Consider the following 24,830-nt stretch of genomic DNA (forward strand, 5'->3'; position numbering starts at 1 on the left):
GGCAGCACCCAAGGACCGCGCTGTGGCAGAGGTGACTGCCAGCATCCTGGTGGTGGGAACCACCAGCTTCCTGGGAAACACAAACACCAGACCCCTGCTGGGTCCAGGCCACCTTGTCCTGCATGGTGACACTGTCATGGAGCACATCAGTGTCCTCAGAACAAGAGAATGGCTGGTGGGCAGTGCTCCTGCTGGCAGCAATGCCACCCAGCTTGCACCCCACAGGGGCTGAGCACCAGGTGTGCATAGCAGAGTCCAGTCTGCAGGGCTGGAGCCTCATCCACAGGGCCAGCAACCTCACCCACAGGGCTGTCACACTCCTCTGGGGCTGCCACCTTCTTCCATGGGGCTGCCACACTCTTTTAGGGCTGCCACCTTCCTCTAGAGCTGGCACCCAGAGTTTTTGGTTGTCCACATCTTGCAGACATCTCCAAACCGGGGTGTGGAGGTGACTCTTGAGCAGCCAGGCAGGTGCGAGCAGCCACAGGGAGTGCAGGAGCTGTGGGGACAGCGTGAGGGTGGGCAGGGACAGTGGTGAGGAGAGGAACTGGGGAGGAACGGGGCAGGGACAGCAGTGGGAGCAGAGGAGAGCCCTGGGGAGGAACAGGGCAGGGAGCAGAGGAGAGCACTGGGGAGGAAACGCCGAGCCAGCGATGAGTGACTGCAGGGGGGGCAGGAAGGGAGGAGCGGGTAGGGAAGGGCTTCACAGTTACAGACTTGTCCCTCTCGGTCCCCGCGGCCTCTGAGCAGCGCGGCCATGGCCGAGGCCCAGAAACGACGGGGCTTCAAGAAATTCAGTAAGTGGCCAGGGGACAGGGAGGGTGGGCAATGGGGTGCTCACCTGGGCATCTTAGTGGGTAGGAGGATGTGTGAGAGTTGGTGTTGAGTGTGTTCTCACACACTCCCTGGGTCATCCCATGCAGAGATGGAGTCATCCCATCCAGGGATGTTTGGAGCTGTGACAGGCTCTGCTCCCCTTAGGAAACTCATTGGGGTGAGAGGCTTTGGAGGTTTCCATTCACAGGGCTGGGTGCTGGGACTGGGACCACTCTGCTGCATCCCAGCCCTGTGCTGGATGCTGGGATGTGACCAGAGGGATGCACAGCAGGATTTGGGGGTCTTCACTCCTTAAATCACACCCTTCAGGGTGCATGGCTTAGGTACAAGCTGGTGCTGGGGGCCAGGGGTGGCTAGGACCCTCACCCCAGGGTGCTCCTGCAGCACAGGGATGAGGGTGACACCGAGGAGCCGGGGAGGGAGCCTGGGAATGGATTCCCACTGGCTCTTCAGGGAGGAAGTGCTCGATACCCACCGGGAGCGAGCTCTGCACTTTCTCACAGACCTCAGCTTTCCCCCAGAGCCCCGGGGGGAGGCTGCAGTGGCCTTCACCCCATTCCCAGCGCTGGCTGTGCTCTCTTGCATTCCTGCCGCGGGGCTGGCGCCAGAGGGGGGCCAGTTCCTCCCCTCCCCCGGGACCCCTCCACTGGCCAAACACACGGCCCCATCCCAGCTGGGATTTTCCTTTGTGGTGGAGTGCTGGGGAAATGGGCAAAATCCCCGGTGCTGCCTTTCCCACCTTGCAGCAGCCCCAGGAGCAGCAGGTAGCAGAAGATGCTTGGACTCCAAAGGGATGTTTAGCACAAAGTAGTTTTGCCTCTAACTGCACTCAGGCCATGAGGTTTCTGCCTCACAGAGGGGCTTTTGGGATGCAGCCGCTCCACCCTGTCCAGCTGCAGGGATGCCCTGCAGAGCCCATGGGTGGCAAGTGGAGGTGGAAATCCAAGGGCTGAGCAGCTCGGGACACCCGGGTCCTTGCTCAGCACCTCTGCAATGTGGGAATCCAAGGGCTGAGCAGCCAGGGACACCCGGGTCCTTGCTCAGCACCTCTGCAATGTGTCGCTTCCTGCCTAGGCAAATCCGCCCTGCTTCACAGAGCCCCAGGGCAACATCAACATTGCAAAACCCCCGGAGGCACCCACGGCCGGCAGGGAAGCGCTGCTCAGCAGCACTGCAGCCACAGGCTCGCTCACCCCGGGCGCTGACACGGCACCATCCAGGGACGCTCAGGGCTGAGCTGGGGCTGAGGTGTGAAATGCAAAGCCGCCCTCCGGAGTTATAAATACTTCTCTGGTGAACATGTTCGTGCTCAGTACTTGCAGGTGGCAGCTGGAGCAGGCGAGGGGCTGGGTGAGGAAGTGGGGAGGTTATCTCCCGCCTGCAGCAGCACCCGTGGCTGGTTCCTGCTGCACCGTGCCGGTGAGACATGCACATGTGGGCAGGTCAGGGCCTGCAGGACCCCCATTCCCTGGAGAGATGCCAGGTGTCCCATTCTTGCATCCTGCAGGGCTGCCCTGAGGCTGTGGGGATGAGCACAGCCCTGCCCAGAGTCCCCTGGAGGAAGTAGGCAGGCAGAAATCATTTCTAGAGTTGCCTGCTCACCGGGGTTGCCTCCTCCACCCCTCAGCTGTGGTGGGAAGATGCAGCTGCTAGATTTGCCAGGCACAGGAGACTTCTGCTCCCCCAGGGGCCAGGGCAGAGTTACCTGGTACCCAACAGAGATGCCTCAAGCAGCATCATATACACCTCAGAGGGATGTCATGCTGAGCTGGGCCTGCAGATGTGGGTGTAACACAAGGCTGTATAGAGCCCCATGCCCACCCCAACCCAGGACCAGGAGCTCTGGGATTCCCCATCATCACAGCAGTAACCCCACACTCATAATTCCTTTCTCCTTGCCAGAGCTTTTCAAGTTCAAAGGCTTTGGGAGCCTGAGCAGCATCCCCCGCTCCTTCACCTTCCGGCGCGCCTCTGCGGATCCCAGCTCTCCTGACAGTCTCAGACCTCATCTCCCACCTCCCCACGGCTTCCTGGGAGAGCCCTTTGACAGCACCCAGGATGACCTCAACACTGTGCCCAAGAGCCCTGGCCCCTATGCCCAGTCATCAAACATGTACTCCCACATGGGCACCATGCCCAGGGTCAACCTGGGCAAGGCAGGGAAGAGCCTGGGCAAAGACAAGAGTAGCCAGAACTGCTGGGACAAAGGGACTCCCAACAACAAAATCCCTCAGACAGCCCTAGTCCCCTCAAGCCTCAAGTGCCCTGAGATGTCCAGCACCCCTGACCCTGGCATAGACTCACCCTTGGCTGCTGGAGAAGCAGAGCAGGAGGAGGAAAAAGCTGAACCTGGGGAGGTAACAATGGCCAGGACAGACCAGGAGCCTGCAGGAAATGTCTCCTGCCCTGGGACAGAGGCACCGAGCTCCAGCCTGGCTCCAAACCCCAGCCAAACCACAAGCCCTGAAACAGCAACTGGAGCAGAGACCACTGATGGGGATCTGCTGGAAAAGGGACAAGAGCATCCTGACAAGATCTCCCCAGACAGGTATAAGCCTTGGGGTTTGCTCTGCCTTCTGCTAAGATGCCCCTTTTGCCCCTCCAAGGCAAGAGGAGGGGTCTGGGACAAACCAGGGTCACTGCAATGTCCCCCCGTGCCCGCAGTGCCAGCGGGATGCACCTGGCCGGTGGGACAGCACAGCTGGAGCGTGCTCAGGTCAGCGGCTCCATGGGAACGAGGTTTCCTGTGGGATTTCTGCTCCCTCCTGTTTCCGGACGGGGTGGAAACATGTCGCAGCCCCGCTCTGCCCCGGCATCTCTTTGTCCTGCGGCGGCCGCGTTCCAGCACCGGGATGTGCTGCTGCGGAGAGCTCACACCAGCACTGTTACAGCCTCCTCCTCCTCTCACTCTCCTCTTTTCCACCCTCTCTATCCTCTCCCCCTCTGCCGAGCAGCGCTGCCTCTCCCAAGGCACAGGGGCAAATCCTGAAACCAGACACTCCGTCCCCATTTCATCAGTAAACCCCCACTCTGGGCGCAAATCCCCCACTCCAGGCACAATCTCCCCCTCCGGGGGAATTTGGAGGTTCAGTCCTCTGAGATGACGGGTGGATTTTTTGGAGGGTTTTGACCTCAGAATCAGCCAGAGGGGTTTTTATTCCATGGCATCTCTGGGTGTAAGAGGCCAAATGCGACTCCAGCCCAGCAGGGTGTGCGGGACTGGGGGGACACGGGCAATGGCGACTCCAAATTTCTCCCGAAAACATTTCTCCCCCTTTCCCTGGCCCGACTCTCCTCTCTCTGCACTCAAGTGGCCCCTGATGTCCCTGTTTCCCCTGCACCGCCCCGGGGCCGGGGGCTCCTTTTCCTGACACTGAGCGTTCCGGAGCTCCGGGTGGTCCCGGCAGCGGGGTGAGGAGGAGAAATCCGGCGGTGGGAGCCGGGCTGTGCCGACCACACATTCCTGTTGGCCCGAAGGGTGGGCCGGAGGAGGGCCGGGACGGGAAGGAGGAGGGTCCGCCACCGCCTTGCGCGCCCCGAAGTCGCGGCGCTCAGTGCGAGGCGGGAGAGCGCGGGAGAGCCGCTCCCCATCCCCGAGCACGGCGCTTGCTGCATCCCCAGGGCCGATGACAGCGCTGGGCAGGAGGTTCCCCACCCTGGGACAGGGCAGGTAAGGGGTCCTGGCCCCCCGGCCACCCCTCGCACCTCGGCACAGCGGAGGGGATGGGGAGGGAGAGGCTGCGAAGGGGCTTTGCTTGGGGCGGGCACGAAACTTGGAGGCAGATGCCGGAGCTGAGCCCTGCTCGGGTGCCGAGGCCCCCAGACCGTGGTGGTGTTTTCCTCAGGGAAAGAGCTGCTGGAACCACACCAGGGGCTGCGGGCAGGGGCTCGGGGGTTTGGGGGGCTGCTGGCAGTGCTGCATCCTTCGGTGAGCACAGAGTGGCAGAGAGTCCCCAAGGAGGCTGCAGAGGGCTCACCCAGACCCTGTGTCTCCCAGAAATTCCTTAGATCCCAAGCCAGTGTGGCTGGGAGCCAAGCAGCAGTGGGACATCGGTGGGTCACGTGTGTGTCTTGAATCTGGGGAGTGGGTTCCAAAAAATTGGGGGCCAAATGCATTTTTGCATGCTGTGGGGCTTCCCCAATGATGGGTGTAGCCTTGCTGCTTGCCAGGGAAACTGAGGCACGAGAGTGACCGGAGCAGGTCTTGGCATCAGGGTCATTTCTGCTGCTCCACACTCTAACCCAGAGCCCCTGCCACAGCCCCTGGCTCAGGGAGCAGCCGTGTGCCAGAGCCATCCCAAGGCCAGGCCCGGCTGGCTGGGAGGAAGTGGGACCGGGATAAAGCTGCGCCCCAGCCCTTCCTCCTGTGCAGGCACATCCCTGGGGTTGGGGACAGTGTGTTCCTGCCAGGCCATGCCAGCAGCATGTTCCCTGGGGGGGGGGAAACAAATATGGTCCTGGGGCACATTTCCACCTGCCCCCCCGGAGTATTTCTGGTGGGGACAGTCCCCAGAAGAGGGTGGGTGAGGATGCTCCTGTGCAGAGGGCTTTCTCAGAATCAGGCCTGTGAGGGGGGAACTGTGCTGCTGTGGGACAGGGAGTGGCAGGCAGCCTGTGGAGCTGCTCCGAGCGAGGCGGTGGCTGTGACTCCGGCAGGGACACGCTGACTAACGGGAGGTGGCCGCTGGCAGCTCCCAGGGCGGACGTGACTCGGTTTCCCCGTGCATGGCCATGCACAGGGCAGGGGAAACGCTGCTTCCCGCAGGCACTGCCTGACACTCCCTGCACTGCCAGCCAAAACCTCCCTGGAGGCAGCTCCACAGAGGGGGAAACTGAGGCACAGTGCCCAAATTTGGTTCCCCTGGGGTACAGCCTGCACCAGCGTCCCAAGGAAAGCAGAGCCTAGGCTACAAACCAGGGCTGGACTCACAGGATCCTCCTGGACTGTTCCCAGCAGCCAGCCCGGAGCTTGGCACATCTGTGACTTGTGGTGATGCCTTCCCGAGCCCAAAGGGAGCAGCCACCCCCCCAAGCCCCCCACTCCCCAATACCATTGCTGCAGCTCTGGGTCTCAGCAGCTCAGCCACGGCCGCCGCACTCCAAAGGCAGCCCTGGAATTTCTCCCAGGCTCTCGTCTGCCCCCAAAAATGCCGTTTCCTCCAGGAATGTGCAGAACCAGGGGGGCTGCGGTCCCAGCTGCTGCCCTTCCCCGGCGCAGGGGCCTCTCCTGCCCGGGCTCTCCAGCGTCTCCCAGCTGCTCCCATGCTCCCGACTTCCTGCCCAGAGGCCCCCCGTCCTCCTGCCGGTTTTTCTCACGGCTCTCGCAGCACCAGGCAGCTCTGCAGCGTGTGAAGGGCAGACAGGCTGGAGAGCAGCGCCGGGGTGGGCAGGCAGCCCGCAGCTGCCCGGGGGACTCTGCATCCATCCCCGCTCCCAAATGCTCTGCTATTTTCTTCACCTCCAAAAAAGTATAGGCTTGATTTCCAGCCCCCTTTCCCCCCCGCCCCCAAGCTGGACACCAGGGGATGTGGTCTGAAGTGTGGGCTTGGGGAATCACAGAATTGCTAAGGTTGGAAAATAGCCCTAAGATTGAGTCCAAAAATCAACCCAGCCCTGCTGTATTCACCACTAAACTGTGTCCTTAAATGCCGTGTGTGGAAATGCTGGAAATGCTGCTCCCACAGGCACTGCCTGACACTCCCTGCAGACCCCTCTGGCAGCCCTGCCAGCCAAAACCTCCCTGGAGGCAGCTCAGGGGGAAACTGAGGCACAAGGTGCCCATCCACACATTTTTTAAAGACTTCCAAGGGTTTCAGAAGTGGGAATTGCTTCTGGATGGTTGGACACTACGAGGGGCTGATGTAGACTCTGTCACAACCCACTGTAATGCCATGGGGGATGTCCATGGAAAAATGTCTGGCAGTGGTTGCCTCTGCTGTCCCTGCTTCCCTTTGGGGAGGCCACCAGGCACCACCTTCCACCTGAATAGAGCCCACAGAGGAGGAATTTGGCTCCCCAGGGTTGCTACCAGTGTGAGTCTCAGGGAGAAGTTGTGTGCAGGACCCTCAGCAGTTTCCCGTATGTGTCTGACGTTTGTGTCCCTTCCTGGCAGGGAAGGGACATCCCAGGTCTATGATGACCTTGGATTTGGTTATTCCTTAGTTGCAGCTGCCTGTCCTGGTGTGGCAGCCTGCCATCCCCAGGCCCCTGCTGCTGCCTTGTGCCCAGGCAAGCAACCTTGGCAAACAGCAGGATGTCCATACTGAAGCTTGGCACTGGGGAGCCAACAGGTTCTGCATTCTGGTTAAAGACATCTGGATTTTTGTATTTTATTCTGAAAGGTGAGACTCCAAGGTATCACATCCCAGCTCAGGCTGTTAGAGCCTCTCTCCTTTTGAACTCTCTGTTGTTCCCCTGGGACTCTTCCATATGGACACTTATCTGGACCTATAAGAGCATGAAAAGCAGTCCCAGTCAGGACATCACAGTTCAGACCTAGCTTTGGTGGGAGTTTGAATTCTGTAGGCTTGCACAAAGCCATAAAGTCAAAAATGCTTGTCTGGGTGGTGTGGTCCCAACATCTGCCTACTGGGAATGCAGCTCTGCCAGGGAACAGGACACAGGACCCCCCAGCTGGCCATGGATCCCCCAGCACTGTGACCTGCAGGGACCCCGGCCTGGCTGCTGGGTCTCCCTGGTTCAGCTCACACGGTCCCAAGCCGATTTGGGGCGAGATTCTCTATAAAGGCTTCATTCTGCCCTGATCGCATTAGGGAGGATAAGCCCTGTGCTGAGAGTGGGCACAGAGCAGGCAGGAACAGTGCTGGGGCCCTGGGAACCTCTCCCAGAACCATGGCCATGCTCTTGGCACCGTGGCAAGACAAAGGGCACAGACCCCAGCTCCCCCAGCTGTGCCACCACTGCCTTCAATCTGAATGTCACAACTTACTGCCCTTTACTTATGTATTTTTTTTGTTCCTCTTCCTTTTAGTCACCACGATGGCCTGGAGTCTGGAAGTGAATACGTGAAGGTAAGACACAAAGTGTGATCACATCCTGGCCCAGCTGAGTGCCAGGGCTGGAGAGGGCATGGTGGCCCTGGAACTGCCCAGATCTTACACGAGCAAGCTGCTCAGTTCTGCACCCCTCCTCCCATCTGGGGTCTCTCTTTGGCCCTGGAAGATATTTCTGGCAAGGCCAGGGAAGACAGAGGAGACACAAACCCTACGTGGTCGCCCCAGTGCTGTTCCCACAGGAGCTGTTTGCATTTCATGTTCCCAGATCCTTGTGAACGCCCACAGACGCAGCCTCCTCCCTCCGCCCCCACGTAAAGAAACGGAAGGGTTTGAGCCACTTTCGTGGCTGTCACATGAAAGTTGGTGTAAATCTCTCCAAATCTTTTGCTTATCCTCCAGCAAACTATTAACATTCCTGAGGACTCTTCATGTCTGGCCAGAAATTCATTAGTGAGGCGCCTGGCTCTGGAGGAGAGCGGCCCTTTTGCAGGAGGCTGCTGGCACCATGGGGCACTGGGCAGGCACAGAGCAGTGGTGGCAGGGGTGCTGTGAAGTTTGGGCACAAAGCATTGAAACCCACTGAAGTGACAGGGTGGTCACTGCCATGGCCTTTGGGGTGTTTGTTTAAGGAGAGTTGGAGCTTCCTGAGTCCAGTTGGGGATCTAATCTAGTTTGCCACTGGGCAAATGGGGTTCTTGAGAAGTGACTTGTGGTGCCCACCTTGGGTGGTCTAATTAGCACAGAGCCCTGCACCTTCATTTTTTGGACTTGGGGCTCCTGGTGGTGGCTGTAGCCAGACATGGACATGTGGGAACCCCCTGTGGCAGCACCAACTGGCAAGCTTGGGAGAGAGCTGGCTGGACCCTGAGCTCATCTGCTGCTTCCAACAGGGGTCACCTCCCTGCACATCCATCCCTGTGGCTAATGAGGACCCCACATGTCGAGTCTGGCACTGGCAGCCTCTGGGCAGTGGGGTCAGATGAGGTTTTTGTTGTGTAGCAGAGTGACCCTGTGGGTGGGATGCTCTCCTCTCTGTGCCCTTAAGCCATGTGGGACTGGCAGAATGGGAGCTCAGGGCTGGAATGGGACATGTGCCAGGACAACAAAGCTCTGACTGGGCGTATTGGGTCTGGCTGTGATGTAGTTCATTTAGTTCATTTTCCCCTGCAAAGCCAATACACTGGCCTCTGCAGGGCAGGGCCCTGGTATGGGGACCTCAGGATATGCAGAGAAACTCCTGCTCACACAGGCAAATCCTGTGAGGGCAAGGAAGGGGTGAGGGGAGGAACAGAAAAATTGGGGGTGTTTTCTGTGGCACTGTCAGTGTGTGCACCCAGAGATGGACACGTTTACGGCTCATGATTTAAATAGACTGAAACAATACAGGTGGGGAGCAATGGATATGGCTCTGCTTTTGGGATCAAATACTTTTTGGTGAGCCAGGAGAATTCCTTACCATCCCAGTCAGATCCCAGACCTGAGCTATCTGGCCTTTATTTCTCATCCATCCCCGTGGTGTCCAGAAACAGCCCACAGGTTGTGATTTATACACCACTTCCCTTTGGTCAGAAAAGCAACTGATGGCTGCAGTGACAGCAGCTATTTTAGTCAAATCAGTAATTATCCAGTGTGAGTGACCAGGATGACAGGGACACTCCAGCTGATTGCAGCGCTGTGCCTGGCTGGCAGCCCGTGCAGCTGCAGGGTGCTCAGCACCCAGCAGTGTTCAGCTCCAGATCCTGCAGGATTTAGGGTGGGAAAGAGGCTGCTGTGCCTGCCTTTGGAGCAAGGGAGGATGGGGCTGGGATCTGCCACTGGTCGGTGTAGCTGGGAGGGAGACAAGCAGAGGGGAAAACACTGGTGAGGGGTGAGCAAAGGAAAGACAGGAGGAAAAGAGCTGGTGAAGGAGAGAGTCAGGAAGAGGGAGAGGATGTGTTGCAAAGCCCTCATGAGCAAAGGCTGACAGGCAGGTCTGTGTCCAGGTGTGCACCCAAGGATCTGCCAAACATCAGCCCTTGAGCTTCAGCTGCAAAATGGCCAGGGCTGGTGCTCCTATCACCAAGCCTGGCCTGATTGGATGTGCAACCAAGAGCTAGAGAGGGTTGGAAAGCCAGGATCAATAAGCACTTGGTAATTAATGTGCTTTAATAATAGCCTAAGGGCTGTTATTTCCAAGCTGCCTGGGGATCTGCACACCCAGCTCTCTATTTCAACATCCCAGCCACCCCAGCTTTGCCCTTTGTGCAGGTGAAGGAGCTGCAGAAAGATGTTACCCTTCTGGAGAGCTGTCACATGTCCTGTGAGAGCTCAGTCAGGGATTTTCAGCTTCCCTGTGAGGAGGGGCAGCACAGTCACAGCTGGAGGACTTCACCCTGCAGCACCCCATGAGGCTCCTGCTCACTTGTTGGTGAAAGGCTCAGTAGGAAACCATGGGGAGAAGCCCTGGCAGGAGGATGATTCACCATTGCATCTTTTTGGAGCAGCATGTCCCTGCACAGTGCCATCTGCTCTGTCCCCAGGCAGGAGGCGAGGAGGAGAGTCCCTGCCCATGCTGGTGGGGCTGCAGGCACCCGTGGGACCCGTGGGACCTGCTGCCCCGTGTTCCCTGCCCCCAGGCTGTGTGCTGCCACCAGTCCTCCCATGCCTCAGCCCTGTCCTGCTGTTCAGCCATGCTGCTCTCCTGTCTCCTCTCTCCCCTGCAAATCCAGGGGCAGAGTGAGAGCCCGGCCAGCGCCTCTGCGCTCTTTGTTCTGTGCAGAAGGGCTGCTTGCTCAAGCAGGGACCTGTATCTCATCAGCCTCGGATGCTGTCTCCTTGCCTGGTGATGTGAGGGGCTCGTTTGAATTAATTAGCAGGAAGGCTGCAGGGTTCTGTGGTCGGTGGCAGCAGGAATACCTCTCCGAGGTCACAGCGTTGCCTGGGAGGCATGGGGCTCCTCCTTGGGCCGGGACACGCTTTGCAGATGGGAGGGTGAAGCCCCCAGTTACTGAAGCATAGCCAAATCCAGGCCGTGCAGTGCAGGACAGATGTGGAGGGAGAGCAGCAAGGTGTAGGTCCCTGCCACTGCCAGGGCTGAGGGAGACCCTGCCTGTCTCCAGCACAGCTCCCTGCAGTGGGTTCAGGCAGGGTTTGGGGGATTTATTCAAGAGTCAAGGCTGGAGCAGTGCTTTGAGTCATCAGTGCTGCCTTGCACATCCCATACGTGATACTGTGGCCTTAATTAAACTGAAGCAGAGCCTTAATTAAACACAAGTCAGAGACAGCCTACACAGGAAACAGGCAGCTGGCTCCCCGCCATGCGAGGTGGGCACCGGTGTATCTCCCAGAAAGGTATCACCATGTGGGAGTGAAGGAAGACAGGACGGGCAATAGGGGACAAGGCTGCCCCTGACCCACAGGCATCACTGGGGAGAGCAGGCAGATTTGGGATGGGGAGAAAAGGGGGGCTGGGTCCCCTTAGAGTGTCTGATCCCCTCAGAGGAGCCACTTTCTCTCAGAGCAGCGGCAGCCAGGGGTGCTGGTTCCCCTCAGGGGTGTCTGTTCCCCTCTGAGGAGCTGAGTCACCTCAGAGGAACCAGCCCCACTGAGGACACGGTAACCGGGGTGCCGGCTCCCTTCGGGGATGCCCGATGCCCTCAGAGGTGCCGGTTCCCTTCAAGGCACGGGCAGCCGGAGTGCCTGATCCCCTTAGGGATGCCTGTTCCCTTTGCGACATGGGAGTGCCGGTTCCCTTCAGGGGTGCCTGGTCCCCTCAGGGATGCCTGTTCCCTTTGCGCCATGGGAGTGCCGGTTCCTCTCGGAGGAGCCTGTTCCCGTTCCCCTCAGAGCACCGGCAGCGGGGGTGCCCGATCCCCTCAGGGCTGGCGGCTCCCTGTGTGCCATGGCAGCGTGGGTTCCCCTCGGAGGAGCCGGTTCCCGGTTCCCCCGCGGGGCGCAGACAGCCGGGGTCCCGCTTCCCCCCGAGGTGCCGCTTCCTCGGTTCCCCGGAGCCGGGGCGGCCCCCAGGGGCGGGCCGGGGCGGAGCCGCCTCCCCGCGCCCGCCCCTCGCAGCCGACAAGGGATGAGGTAATCGGGGAAGCGGCTGAAATTGAAGCCCGGCGGCGGTGGCGGAGGCAGCGGCGGTGCAGCCCGGGCCGGGGCAGCCCCCGCCGGGCGCGCCGCGCCATGACGGAGCGGTGCAGCCTGTGGAGCGCCCTGTCCGCGGCCGCCTGCTGCTTCTACCGCGGCTCCTTCATGCAGGTGCAGGTGAGCGGGGGCGGCGGAGGGAGCGCACCGGGGGGAGCGCACCGGCTGCTGCCCTGCTCGGCGCGGAGCCCCCGCGGTGCCGCCGGGCAGCCGCACGAGTGGGGAAGGCGGCGGGGGCACTGGGAGGGGAAGCGTGCGGGGGACCCCCGGCCACGCACCCGCCGGGAGCTGCTGGACCCGCGGGGGAGCCTCCCCGGGGAGCCCTGCGGTGCCCCCGCTCACACGAAGCTGCTGCGGGCAGCGAGCGCGGGCTGAGCCGAGCGCCGGGTCGGGGGGCAGAGCTCGGTCCCCCTGCAGCCAGGACCGAGCAGCCAAAGCCAGCAGAGCCAGACCAGCGCTTTGACAGGCAGAAAAGTCTCTGCAGGCAGCCCTCACCTGCAGCAGACCTCATGAGGGGGAGCATTTAGCATCCCCCAAAAGGTGGCATGTGCCCAGAGCATCACTGAGCACAGGAGGGAGATCGAGCCCAGATGAACACTCAGCTTTTTGGCCCGGGTCTCCATCTCTGTGCTGCACTGCACAGGTCTGACTGGTGGGAGAAGGCTGGGATCCATCTGTCACCTGTCCTGTGGTGGTTCCAGCACTGCCACTGTCTGGGCACAAGTCTAGGTGTCCTATTTTTGGACTCTGGCATTTGCACAAGGGGGACACGGTGGTGGGAATTGGATCCCTCATTTACTGAGTTTGAGAGCAAAGGTGTTTAGGACTGCAGGAGCCAAGCAGGCTCTGGTCTGAAGCACGAGCTGTAGTATACTGCAAGTTAGAAGGGAGCCGGCAGCCAAGAGAGCTGGCAGCGTTATTCAGTACTCCCGCTGAGCGAGGTGGGTGCTGAGCTTTAGAGATTATTCTGGGTAAGACGGAGCCCAGGAGCAGCATTTCAAGTCTTGTCATGATTGCGGCTGATCTCAGCGCAAAGCCAGGGATTTTGATTGCTGGTGGGGGTGAAGAGGGAAAAGCAGCAGAGCTTTTTCCACTTGTCCAAAGGCCACTGAGCAACATGGGGACATGCCCTTGGGCTGCACATTGCAGGGGGTGAGCGGGTGCTTTCAGCCAGCTGCTGCCAGAACAAGGGGAGGACAGGTGAGCATCTGGCTCTTGTGCGGGGATGTGAGAAGGGATGAAGGGCACTCCATCCCAACCCTGGAAAGAGTTAAAAGTGAAGCCCTAAGTGCTCACCTGGCTCTGCCAGATCTTTCACCATCTATTTGTGTCCAAGCGTGCCCAGCAAACACACACTGAAGTCCCCATGAATGACTGGAGCACTTCCAGCTGACAGCCGCATCCCTGCTCACCGCCAATGGCGGTGCACCCAGCCTGGGAAGCACTGACATCATTTCTGGCCAATAGCAGCTCCGAAAAGGGATGCAGCAGCAGCCGCTGCCGCCGTCTTGGAGTGAGATAAGTAAAATATAGATGGATGGAAATGTGTGTATACACACACACACCATCACTGCATTGGAGACCTGCTCCCCCGGGGTAGCAGTCGCAGCATACTCCACCACCCTGCCACACAAGCTGGGGTGCTTGTCCCACCTTAGAGCACCCAGATGTTCCTGGCCATCAACCCCAGCTGCACCCCACCCCTGCCAGCGAGATAGAATTGCTCCAGAGCTGCCACAAAGGAGCACAGGCAAGGGGAGAGGAGACCATGAGGGTAGCCAGGACTAATCCTAGGAAGGGCTTTGAACTCCAGAACAAAGATCTTGAGCCAAGATCTGCCTTCAGTGGGGACTAATGGAGATGTGACATAACCAAGAGATGCCTTCAGTCACCTATGGGGTGGGCAGATAGGCTGATGCCTTCTCAGAGGCCATTTAGGTTCCTAGACTCATTGCAAGAGAGAACAGAGGAACAAGGGTTTTCTTTTCCATATGGATATCAAGATCAGCAGGACAGACTGGCTCACAGCAGGACATGCAAACTGAGAGCCAGCCCATAACAACCTGGGCATTGTTTGTGGTGGGATTTTCTCATGGTCACACAGGGTGGAGTAATCATTTTTGGGTGGTGCCTGGACTGGTAATTGCAGCAGTCCTGCATCAGACAGGCAGAATGGTTCTTGGGTTTGCCATGATGATGCAAGGATATTTGCTCCAAAACACATCACTGAAGCTGCCCATTGCAAGGTGTGGAGGAAGCAGAGAAGACCCCTCATGCAAGTCTGTGGCTTTCCCCAGACACCAATGGCTTGTTACTCCATTTCCTCACAGTTCTGCTTCCCAGGCCCCAGAGCTGCTCCAGCAGCCAGAGCAGGGGTGGAGAACTCCAGAAGGAGCTGGGTTTTCCCTAGCCAGGATCCCAGCACAGGGTAGGCAGCATGAGCAGGAGGGAGAACAGATGTGCTTGGTGCCTTGGGGTTAGTCAGATGTTATCAGCAGGGTGGGGTGTGAGTACACCTTGCTCTCCAAGCTGACTTCATCCTCATCTGCAACTCCTCCAGGTTGGGAGGGAAGAGCAGGAAAGCAGGATGGAAATCACTCCAGTTTCGTAAGATTACCTCTGCAAGGATAGAAAGCCAAACGCCAGCCTTTGAAGCTCTCCTTAGAGCAGGCAGAGTGACAGCTGCTGGTTTTATACACACCACAGGCATCAGCACCCTCCATCCCTGCAGCTCCTGCCCTTCCAATACCAGTTGCAGTCCTTGCCACTCAGCTGGAAGCATGTCCTCCATCAAGAAAGCAGCACAGAGAGTCAGGGAAGCAGGCAGGGATGGAGAGCCTCAGGAATTGCCTTCTCATGGCAGCTTCCCCATTGCATGGCTGCTCCAGAGGATTCCCCAGCCCCAGAACTGTGAAACAGCCCATGGGGGCACTCACTCTCCTTTCTCCAGCCGAGCCAGCTTGGCTCCTGGTTGGGATTCCTCAAGCAAAGCTTGGCATCATCTCTGGCACATTTTGAGCTGGTTTATCTGGTGTGGCTGGTTTGGAGAACTGCTCTCATCCCCATTTTCTCTTGCTTGGCTGGAAGATGCCATGGGGTTCTTCATGCTAGAGCCCAGCATGAAGATGGGATGGTAATGAGAGTCCAGGCTTTTCCCCACACCCAACCCTCAGTGTGCAGGACCTCACATGGGGCCGTGCATGGTGAGACATTCCCTTGGCACGGCCGGGAGCGCCAAGCGTGGCATTTCAGCGGCTCTCAGGCATCCGCTCACACCCTGCTGTGCCGTGCCATGCCAGGCCGTGCCATGCCATGCCATGCCAGGCTGTGCATGCCAGGCCGTGCCAGCGCCTCGGCACCTGTCCAGCTGGCAGCTGTGAGCCCGGCTCCTTGGGGACACGTTCCCCACGGAATGGGGGAAGCTCGAGCGCTGCTGGAGGGCTCGGGAGGGAGCATGGCCCTGCACAGCACAGGGCTCATGGGGAGCCCAGCTCCCACACAGAAAGGGAGCAGACAGGTGATTTTGGCAGCATGTTGGATTAGCATGAGAGACTCACAATAAGGACCTGTCTCAGTTACATCACACCAAGGAAAAGGGCTCCCTGTGATCAGTCTCATGCTGTCTCCCCAGCCATTATAGCCTGACAGTCACTCCAAGCAGTGGCTTCTTGGTGGCCATGCAAATCAGCTACTCAGACAAGGAGCTGAAGGGACAGTGCCCTCCACATGTCTGGAGAAGGTGGCTCCTGACACCCTCTGCTCACAACTAGGCTCCCTCCCCCATCTGCAAGATGCAAAACCTTCCTTGCCTCTCCCAAACCTCCTGTTCTCTCCTGCTAGCTTAGCTCATGGCTCCTGGCATGGATGCCAGCCAGCTTCTGCCCAAATCTGGGCTTGGAGACACCGGGCACTGCTCAGCTGGGCTTGTGTTTTTGTTACCCTGCACATTTGCATGGGGAGGATTTGGAGGAAAACCCAGATGTACAATGCTGAGCAGAACAGGCACTAATCCCTGCTCCAGGGGTGGTGGGGGGAGAGCTGTAATCCACACTGCTCCCAGCTCAGCTCTGATGGCTTTCACCTGCACAAACAGCAGAGGTTCCTGGGGGCTCCCTTGATGCCCCAGAGTTTGGGGGGGGGCCGTGTCACAGAGAGGGTGCTGCAGGCGAGGGTCCCCCAGCACCCCTGGGCCAAGCCAGGTCTGCTCCGTGGCAATGGATTTGTCACCATGGAAACAGCATCTGCTCGGCCTGGGCCCCCCAGGAGGCAGCTGGACCCCTGCAGCATCCGCCAGCCACCATTTATTTTTAATCGGGCTCAGCAGCACCGGGTGGCTTTGTCTGCAGGAGGGCCCAGAGCAGCAGCAAGTGCTGAGCTCCCTGCAGCCCTTGGCCAGGGCGGACAATGCAAAAATCCCTGCAGCTCCACTCAACAGGACCCTCTCATAGGGAGAATAAGCATGGCTGGAGGAGCAAGTCAGAGTTCAATCCACACTGTTTTCATAGGCTGCTTCCACTCTCCCACCACCTTTGACTTGACAGGAGTTGGGACGGGAGGAATAAAGGCAGGTCCAGGCTGGTGAGGGGAAGCCCTGGAGAGCACAGTCCAGGGCACAGGCCCTTTGCCACTGCCTCCTTCCATCTCCCCAGGCTGGAGCAGGGTCCCCAGGGCAGGGTCTCTGCATGGTTTGGTGAATGAATGCAGCTACCAGGAGGGATGGAGCATCTCCTCTGGGGAAGGAGAGGCCTGGGGTCAGGGTCCTGCTGAGGGACTCTGTGGGGTCCCAAGAATGCCACAAGAGCAGTGGGTGAAGGCAGGAGAGCAGCACAGTTCTCTACACTTTGCCTTGCTTACAACCAGTAGAGGAGCAGAGGGAATCAATACAAGGCACAGAGCATGAGGCACTGGGCAGAAAGGTCAGCTCCAAGGCAAGTCCCTGAGGTGCTGGCATGAGGCTGCAGCCCCCTGTGCTCTGCTGAATGACACAGGGTCAGCTGTGAGTGCCAGCCTGCTCCTCTGGCAGGGCCAGAGCAGTGTCAGCAGGGCTTCAAGCCCATGCCTGTCCTGGGAGACAATACCAGAATCCTGCCCCAACAGGCACTGGGAGCTGGGCCAGCCTTCACTGCCTCCTTACAACTGGCACTGCCACCAGAGGGGAGCCAGGCCACCAGCCACCCTCACTCCTGGGAGCAGAGGAACAGGGCACCCCAGCAGCCCCATCCAAGTTTTTAGTCCATGGCAGTGGCACACGTGTCCCCCTCTCAGGACACCACGCATCTGGGATATGGAGGGAACCCAGGAGCCTTGGCTCCCAGGCCCTGGTCCATCACACAGCTGTGTCGGTGCCACAGCAGGATCACCTCAAAGCCACTGTGTCAAACAGAACCGGCCTCGTGAAGCACACAGGAACCCCAAAGCTGTGCTCACGTCCCCAAACATCCCCTGGCTCCACTATGCCAGCAGCTGCACTCTGGGAATACTGGCCCAGCAGCAGGCAAGGAGGGAGGCAGGCAGGCTCCAGCCAACAGACACATGAAGCCATCATCCCTTATCTCTCCAGGGGAAAGGAGGGGGCAGATTGCATGCTCCAGGCTCAGGTGCACCAGTGCTGGTGAAAGCTAATTTCTAAAAGCTAATTTCAATGCAGAAGGTTCCCTTTACATTTGTCATTACTATTTATGCTGCCATCAGGCTAAACACAGTGAGTTAACCCTTTAAAAGAAAAATTGTGGTAGAAATTTAAAGGAGGAGCAATAATGCAGGTTTCCTCCTGAAAGAGTGCTTCTCATGGCAGTTCAGCCCCAGAGATGTTTAAGGGGTTTTCTCCTGCCCAACCACGGGCAGCACACCAGACACAGGGTGGCCAGGCACGATAGGGATGTGCCACCAGGAGCCCCTCCAAGTGCTCCTGGTGACAGGACCTGGCCATCAACAGGCACATTACCACATCCTTTGCCACAAGCAGTAATCCTCACACACAGCTGAGTTACCTGGCCTTTGGGGACAGTCGTGCTCCTGGCAGGTGCCACACTCCCCCCATGGGGATCCTGCCAGCCCTTCCCTCCCCAGTGCCTGCACTGCTGCACTGCCTGACACTCTCTCTTCTCCTGTACAGTTCTCCAAGGAGAAATACATCCTTGACTCATCCCCAGAAAAGCTTCACAAGGAGCTGGAAGAGGAGCTGAAGCTGAGCAGCACCGACCTGCGCAGCCATGCTTGGTACCACGGCCGCATCCCCCGGGAGGTGAGATGGGGAAGGGGGATGGCTCCAGGCACCCTTCACTTGGCATGTTGTGGAAGGCCAGACAGAACCACCAGCCTTTCCTCCTGGGAAACATCTGGTCCAGGGCTTCATTAGCTCTGAGCTGCCTGATTTTGCCACACCAAATGCCCTCTTGTGGCTCAGAGCTGGGGGCAAGGGGAACAACCAGCGCCCCAGATAACACCCCAGCAGAGCATCCCCTCCTGCCCTGTGGTCCATCCAGCCTGGCTGTGGCTGAGCTGTGCCCTGTGCCCCTGACAGGTGTCTGAGAGCCTTGTGCAGAGGAACGGTGACTTCCTGATCCGTGACTCGCTCACCAGCCTGGGTGACTACGTGCTGACGTGCCGCTGGCGCAACGAGGCGCTGCACTTCAAGATCAACAAGGTGACGGTCAAGTCCAGCGATGGCCACAGCCATGTCCAGTACCTCTTCGAGCAGGAGAGCTTTGACCACGTGCCTGCCCTCGTGCGCTTCTACGTGGGGAACCGCAAGGCCATCTCGGAGCAGAGCGGGGCCATCATCTACTGCCCCATCAACCGCACCTTCCCCCTGCGCTACCTGGAAGCCAGCTACGGGCTGGCCAACGGCAAGCACGGGGGAGCCCACAGCCCCTCCAGCCAGAAAGGGCACATCAAGAGGAGGAGCATCACCATGACAGACGGTCTGACCGCAGACAAGATCACCAGGGCTGAGGGCTGCCCAACCAGGTGAGCGTGTGGGGTCATCCCAGCTCAGCTGAGCAGAGGATCGGCCTCGGGAATGAGGGAGGGTGTGCTCAGTCATTGCTCTCTGGGTGCAGAGCACAGGTTGGGGATCAGGGATGACCAGCAGAGGCATGGGGGGAAGAACCAGTACTCAGCTGGAACTGGGTTTTTCTCCCAGGCTGGCTGCCAGCCATACTGAGCTACCACAGCAGACGCCCAGCGAGCAGACATGACTTTAGCATCTCAGGCCAGAAGCCAGAGAGTGTTTTACAATCACCCAGTCCAGGATTACCAGCATGTCAGGGCTTGTTAGAGCCATGGAGCTGAGCTTTCCCAGGCAAACATGAGAGGAGAGTCACTCCCAGACACCAAGACAGCATTTGTTGTTTGGATTTGAATGGCCCTTTTAGTTTCAGAGCCCTTTCCATTCAGCATTTGCAGGGAGTTACCAAGCAGGGCTGAAAGCCTGATGGGCAGGAGGAGACTGATGGGTCTGTGCTGATGGAGTCTGCACAGACCCTGGATCACAGCCTTCACAAAGCTGAGCTGTTCACATTAACCTTGGCCAGCTGGGCTTCTCCAGAGGTGGAGGAGGAGACTTCCTTTGTATGGCTCACTTTTGGCAGTCCCAGGCTGCCCAGAGCCCTGCAGGGAAGGCAGGGCCACACACATATCCTCACATGCAGCAGCCAAGGGCAGACCCATCTACCCCTGCCTCCAGCAGGACACAGCCTGTTGTTAAGCCAAGCTGCTTTCTCACCACCCTGACCTTCTGAGCCCAGGGGCAGGGTGAGAATGCACCAGCAGAAAACAGGGAACCAATTGTTATGGCTGGGAAAAGGAAAACACTCAGACTTCCAGAAGAACCCAGATCCATCAGTCTTTCCTCATCACTCACATTTTCCCCAAATCCCTTATCACCACCACTGCTGTCCCATTCTCCTCCCACTGCTGAGGCACAGTGCTCAAGACCAAACACATCATAGCAGCCTAGCCCTCACCCACAGCAGGGAGGGCAGTGAATTACCTGCCATAACTCCTTGCAACCCTCCCTGCACTCAGCATGTTTTGCAGCACCATTGACACACAGTGTTTGCATCAGGCCACCATTTGCTGCCCCACCAACCCAGGACCTCGTTGCTTGTTATGTAACTTCCCAAGTCCCGTTTCCAGGCACTTTCCAGCTCTACTAAGCTTTGGGTCAGAGCAACACCTAACTAGCCCAACACAGCTCCCAGGCAGAAATAGAGTAACGCAGTGTTAGATACCACTTTGCAGCACAACCCTAGAAAACAACTGTCCATGACTTCTTTGCTAGATCCACTTCCCCACAGCACCCTGGAGTGGACCAAACTCATCCCATCCCAAGCAGCTTGGCTTGGCATGGCATATGGTTGCATTGCTCTGCTCTCCTCTGTAGGACCAGGGTCCCTGCAGGCAGGTCTGTCTCTGGTTTATGGGGGTCAGTGGGTAGGGTCCCCTTCTGCTCCCAGCTGCTGCAGGGACTACCTGCTCACTGCTCCAGCTGAGCTTGTTATGGGTAGTTGTGGAAGGAGGTGATGATCCAAGGGAAGTGTAGGGGCAGCAAACCCTCATCCCAGCCCTCTGTGCTTGCCTGGGCCCTGCTTTAAGGGACTAACCTGTGCCCTCTGTCCCCTCCCCAGCGTGTCCCTGCCCCACCACAGAGACATCATCCGCAACTGTGCTGTCAGCGTGGACCAGATCCAAGACCTGCACTCCCCCATGTCCCCCATCTCTGAGAACCCAGCATCACCTGCCTACAGCACAGGTAGGCATTGCCCCTCCATCTCTCTGGGGACAGTGGGACTATGGATTAGCTTGGACTTGGCACTACTGTGATAGGGGGACCTTAGGGACAGGACCTCAGCCAGTCCTGAGCTGCATCGTTATGCAGCTGTCCTGGGATCAAGGTGGTTCTGTTTGGACAGAGGGGTTTTCCCTGAACCTCGTGTCCCTGGGCTGCTGCATCTGTGGTCCCTATGCATGTATGCATCTTCAGGCTTTGATCAGTGTCCCCTCTGCTCCCTACAGTCACACGGCTAAAGCCACATGCCTGCCAAGCATCTGGAATCACCCCAGCCTCTCCGGTCATAAGAAGGTCCAGCGAGCCCCAGCTGTGCCATGGGAACAGCAGCAAACCTCTTGCAGACCCTGCCCACAGCTCCCATTCCACTCCCTGCCACGGGTACGCCCGTGCCTCCCCCTCTCCCTCGGTGAGCAGCTACAGCGACCCGGACACGGGGCACTACTGCCAGCTGCACCCCAGCTCTCCCATCAGCAGGGACAGGCCAGCCCACGACACCAGGCAGCCACCAGCAAAGAGCTACGTCGAGAGGCTAAAGGTGGAGGAAGGACAGAGAGGGACTGTGGAGAACAGCTCTGGGGAAGCAGAGGCAGGGCAGAGGCTGAAAGCAGAGCTGGACTTCAAGGGCTTTGTGCCCCCCACCATGGAAACAACCTCCTCCTTCAATCCTGCTGCCTTCCAGTCCCTGCTCATCCCCCTAGATAACAAACCTCTGGAGATGACTGTGCTAAAGAAGGTCAAAGAGCTGCTGGCAGAGGTGGACGTGAAGACACTGGCCAAACACATCACCAAAGTGGACTGCCTGGTATGGCCAGGGCCTGGAGGGAGGGATGGGTGCTGCTGCCCTCTGATCGATCTGGGCTGGCAGGGATCAGTGCATCCCTGAGCATCAGACAACCCCTGAGCATTGGAGCACCCCTGCTGGGCTCTGCCTGGTGGATCAGCCAGGGCAGGCAGAGGCTGGGCTGGGGCAAGAGGCTGCCGAGGACAATTCAGCCTCTCCTCAATTAGCAAAGCTCTAATCAGCTTTCACTTTCCTTGCCAGGTGGCCCGGATATTGGGTGTGACAGTGGAGATGCAGCGGCTCATGGGGGTGAGCTCTGGCATGGAGCTGCTCACCCTCCCCCACGGCCACCAGCTCCGCCTGGACCTGCTGGAACGGTACGGCACGGCACGGCCAGAGTGAGCCCTCTGGGCTGCCCTGCACAGCCTGCTCCAGCTCCCCTGGGTGCTCCCAGCCTGGCACAGGCCAGGGGAGAGGAGCAGCCCTGTCTAAGCCCCCAGGGCATCCCCCCTCCCCGTGCTGACCCCGCTCCGTGTCTTGCCCCCTGGCAGGTTTCACACCATGTCCATCATGATTGCTGTGGACATCCTGGGCTGCACAGGCAGCACGGAGGAGCGGGCAGCCCTGCTCCACAAAACCATCCAGCTGGCTGCCGAGCTGAAGAGCACCATGGGGAACATGTTCAGCTTTGCAGCTGTAATGAGCGCCCTGGAAATGACACAGGTATGGGGACACTCCTTTAGTGCTCATGTCCTGGGCTCAGCCCTTACTCAAAATGAATCCCTCTCCCTGTGTCCTGCAGGCTCCAAGAGTCACTGGGATGGGTGAAAGGGGAGAATGCCCCGGGTGGGAGGCATGGGGCCACATCCGCTGGGATGCAGGCAGGGAAGGGGAAGAGCCATCCCTCCACGGAGCAGACAGCCTTGTCCCGCCAGGATCCAATTGTTTTTCGGTGGTTGGGCTCTTTGTTTTGTGCTGGGCTGTGTTCCTGGGAGGAAATGAATCTGCCCTCCGGTACAATACAAATCAGTCTCAAGGCTGTGGCAGCAGCGTCTCCGGGCCACACTGCTCCCTTTGGAAGATGAAAGGAGATTAAAATTCAATTTTAAATCGAGCCCAGCTGGGAAGTCTTGCTTCCTGCCTGCACAAAGGAGGTGGAATGGCTGCCCCCTCCCTGCATCTCATCTTCAAGGCCGCTGCAACGCAGGGAGGTTGCTGTCCTGGGGCACGGGCAGGGGAAGAAATCCTAAGCCCAGCCTCAGTGCCAGAGCTGTGCCGTGTCTGGCCATGAGCACTGGTGGAGGAGGCTGGTTTGGCACTGTTGTGTGCAAGGCTGGGGACTGTGGATCCAGGGTCAGGCTGTTCTCCCTGGTGCCTGGAAGCTGTGCTGCCCAGCACCTTCTACCTGCCCCATCTCCTTTCAGATTGCCCGGCTGGAGCAGACCTGGATGGTGCTGAGGCAGCGGCACACCGAGGGTGCAATCCTCTATGAGAAGAAGCTTAAGCCATTCCTGAAGAGCCTGAATGAAGGGAAAGGTAACAGGAGCAACTCCCCTTGTCTCACTTGTTTTCTCCTTCCCCCTTTTGTCTGGGCTCAGCATCATTGTTTGAGAGCTCTGACCCTGCCCCAGCTAGTGCCAGACACCCTCTGGCTGCTGAGCCACTCCAGCACTCAGCAGAGCCCGTCTGGCCTTGTTTGCCCCTTTCTTCCCAAGGAAGCATTTCATAACTAAATAAAACCAGCAGCTGAGCCAAACGTTGTGCTCACATGGCAGTGAGTGCCAAACCAAGGGACAGGGCAGCCAGTTGGAAAGATGAAAAGCCATGTGTCTCTAATGCCTGGTGCCCTGTGTCTGCAAACCTGCTCCTCATTGCAGCCCCGGGAAATGCAGCCTGAGCATGGCCATCGGCTTTCCCTTCCCAGAAACCCTGGCTGGGGGGAGCTGGTGTTGGACAAGCAATGGCCCCAGGCACAAACACAGCAGCTGCTGTGTCCAGCTGAGCCTTGAAGCCTCTCCTGGGAGCATGGTGGCAGCCTGGTGTCACACGAGCTCTCCACAGGGAGATGGGGAGGGGGACGCAGGGTCACGGGGCCATGCGGGGTCCTAAGAGTGCCTCTCTCCCCAGAAGGACCACCCCTGACCAACACCACCTTTCCCCACATCATACCCCTTGTGACTCTCCTGGAGCGGGATGAGGCTCTCACGGAACGCCCCGAGCCCTGGGAGGCCACTGACAGCGGCGTGGAGGTGGTCATGGCCCACCTGGAGGCAGCACGGATGGTGGCCCACCATGGTGGGCTCTACCACACCAACGCCGAGGTGAAGCTGCAGGGTAAGCAGCAGGGACAGCAGAGCTCCTTTCCCTCTGCCACATCCCAGCACCAGGGTGGGGCATCCCACAGGTGCCAGGGGGTGCCATCCCAGGGAACTGACTCTCCCTCCCTCTTGCAGGTTTCCAGGGCAAAGCGGAGCTGCTGGAAGTGTTCAGCACCGAGTTCCAGCTGCGGCTGCTCTGGGGCAGCCGTGGGGCTGAGAGCAGCCAGGCTGAGCGCTACGAGAAGTTTGACAAGGTGCTCACTGCCCTGTCCCACAAGCTGGAGCCAGCAGTGCGCTTCAGCGAGCTGTGAACCCCCCCAGCTCCCAGCCTGCATCCCACCAGTGGCTCTGGGGCAAGGGAATGGACCAGGCCCAGCATCAGGAGGAGGAGAGATGGCCCAGAAAGGCACAGGCGTGGGTCGGCAGTTTTGAGACAAAGAGGAAGAAAAGCAGCCATCTCAAATCTACCACCCACCTCTTCAGGACACAAGCCAGGGGTCCACACTGCTACTCTGAAGAGTGGGGACAGTGTCTGGGCCAGCCAGCACTGGCTTCCACACCCAGCCCTGCTGAGGTCTACATGGTGCCCCTCACCTCACCCTTTGGTTTTGTTTTTTTCCATCTCCATCTTGCCCACAGCTGCTGGATCCTGTGTGTAAATATATTTTCATAATGATTTCTTGATGTACAGACTTGTGAAGGACAGTCCCTGTTGTAAATAATTAGGGCTTATTCATTTTGTCATGTAAATACATGTACATATCTCATGGGTTTGGTTCTTACATACAATAAACTTTTATCCTGTTCCTCGAGGGGACCCCCTGTCCTGTGGGTGTCCTTTAAAGGAGCCCCCCTGGGGGAGCAGGGCATGGGAAGGGCTGATGGGGGGAATCACCATGCTGAACCTGGCCCCAGACCCCATGGTGGCCCAGTGACAGTCCTTCTGAGGAGGGCTGTGT

At 58.7% G+C, this 24,830-nt stretch overlaps 1 protein-coding gene across 4 annotated transcripts; it reads left to right on the top strand.

Moving 5' to 3' along the window:
• Positions 1-742: 742 nt before the first annotated feature.
• SH2D3C (SH2 domain containing 3C) lies at positions 743-24,688 on the top strand. Of its 4 annotated transcripts, none has more exons than XM_071453906.1 (12): positions 743-797; positions 2,740-3,385; positions 7,829-7,868; positions 18,094-18,222; positions 18,502-18,947; positions 20,609-20,733; positions 20,997-21,574; positions 21,815-21,930; positions 22,105-22,276; positions 22,978-23,089; positions 23,681-23,887; positions 24,007-24,688. In XM_071453906.1, the coding sequence occupies exons 1-12, from the start codon at positions 758-760 to the stop codon at positions 24,180-24,182; spliced, it is 2,787 nt and encodes a 928-aa protein (XP_071310007.1). In that variant the 5' UTR covers positions 743-757; the 3' UTR covers positions 24,183-24,688. The 4 variants fall into 4 exon arrangements, with proteins under 4 accessions (XP_071310007.1, XP_071310008.1, XP_071310009.1 ...); XM_071453907.1 differs by having other exon boundaries at positions 23,684-23,887; XM_071453908.1 differs by lacking the exons at positions 743-797; positions 2,740-3,385 and adding an exon at positions 4,449-4,507.
• The last annotated feature ends 142 nt before the right edge of the window (positions 24,689-24,830 follow it).

Source organism: Agelaius tricolor, unplaced genomic scaffold (genome assembly GCF_023055355.1).
Source record: "Agelaius tricolor isolate 1412-34295 unplaced genomic scaffold, bAgeTri1.0.p SCAF_38, whole genome shotgun sequence".
NCBI lineage: Eukaryota > Metazoa > Chordata > Aves > Passeriformes > Icteridae > Agelaius > Agelaius tricolor.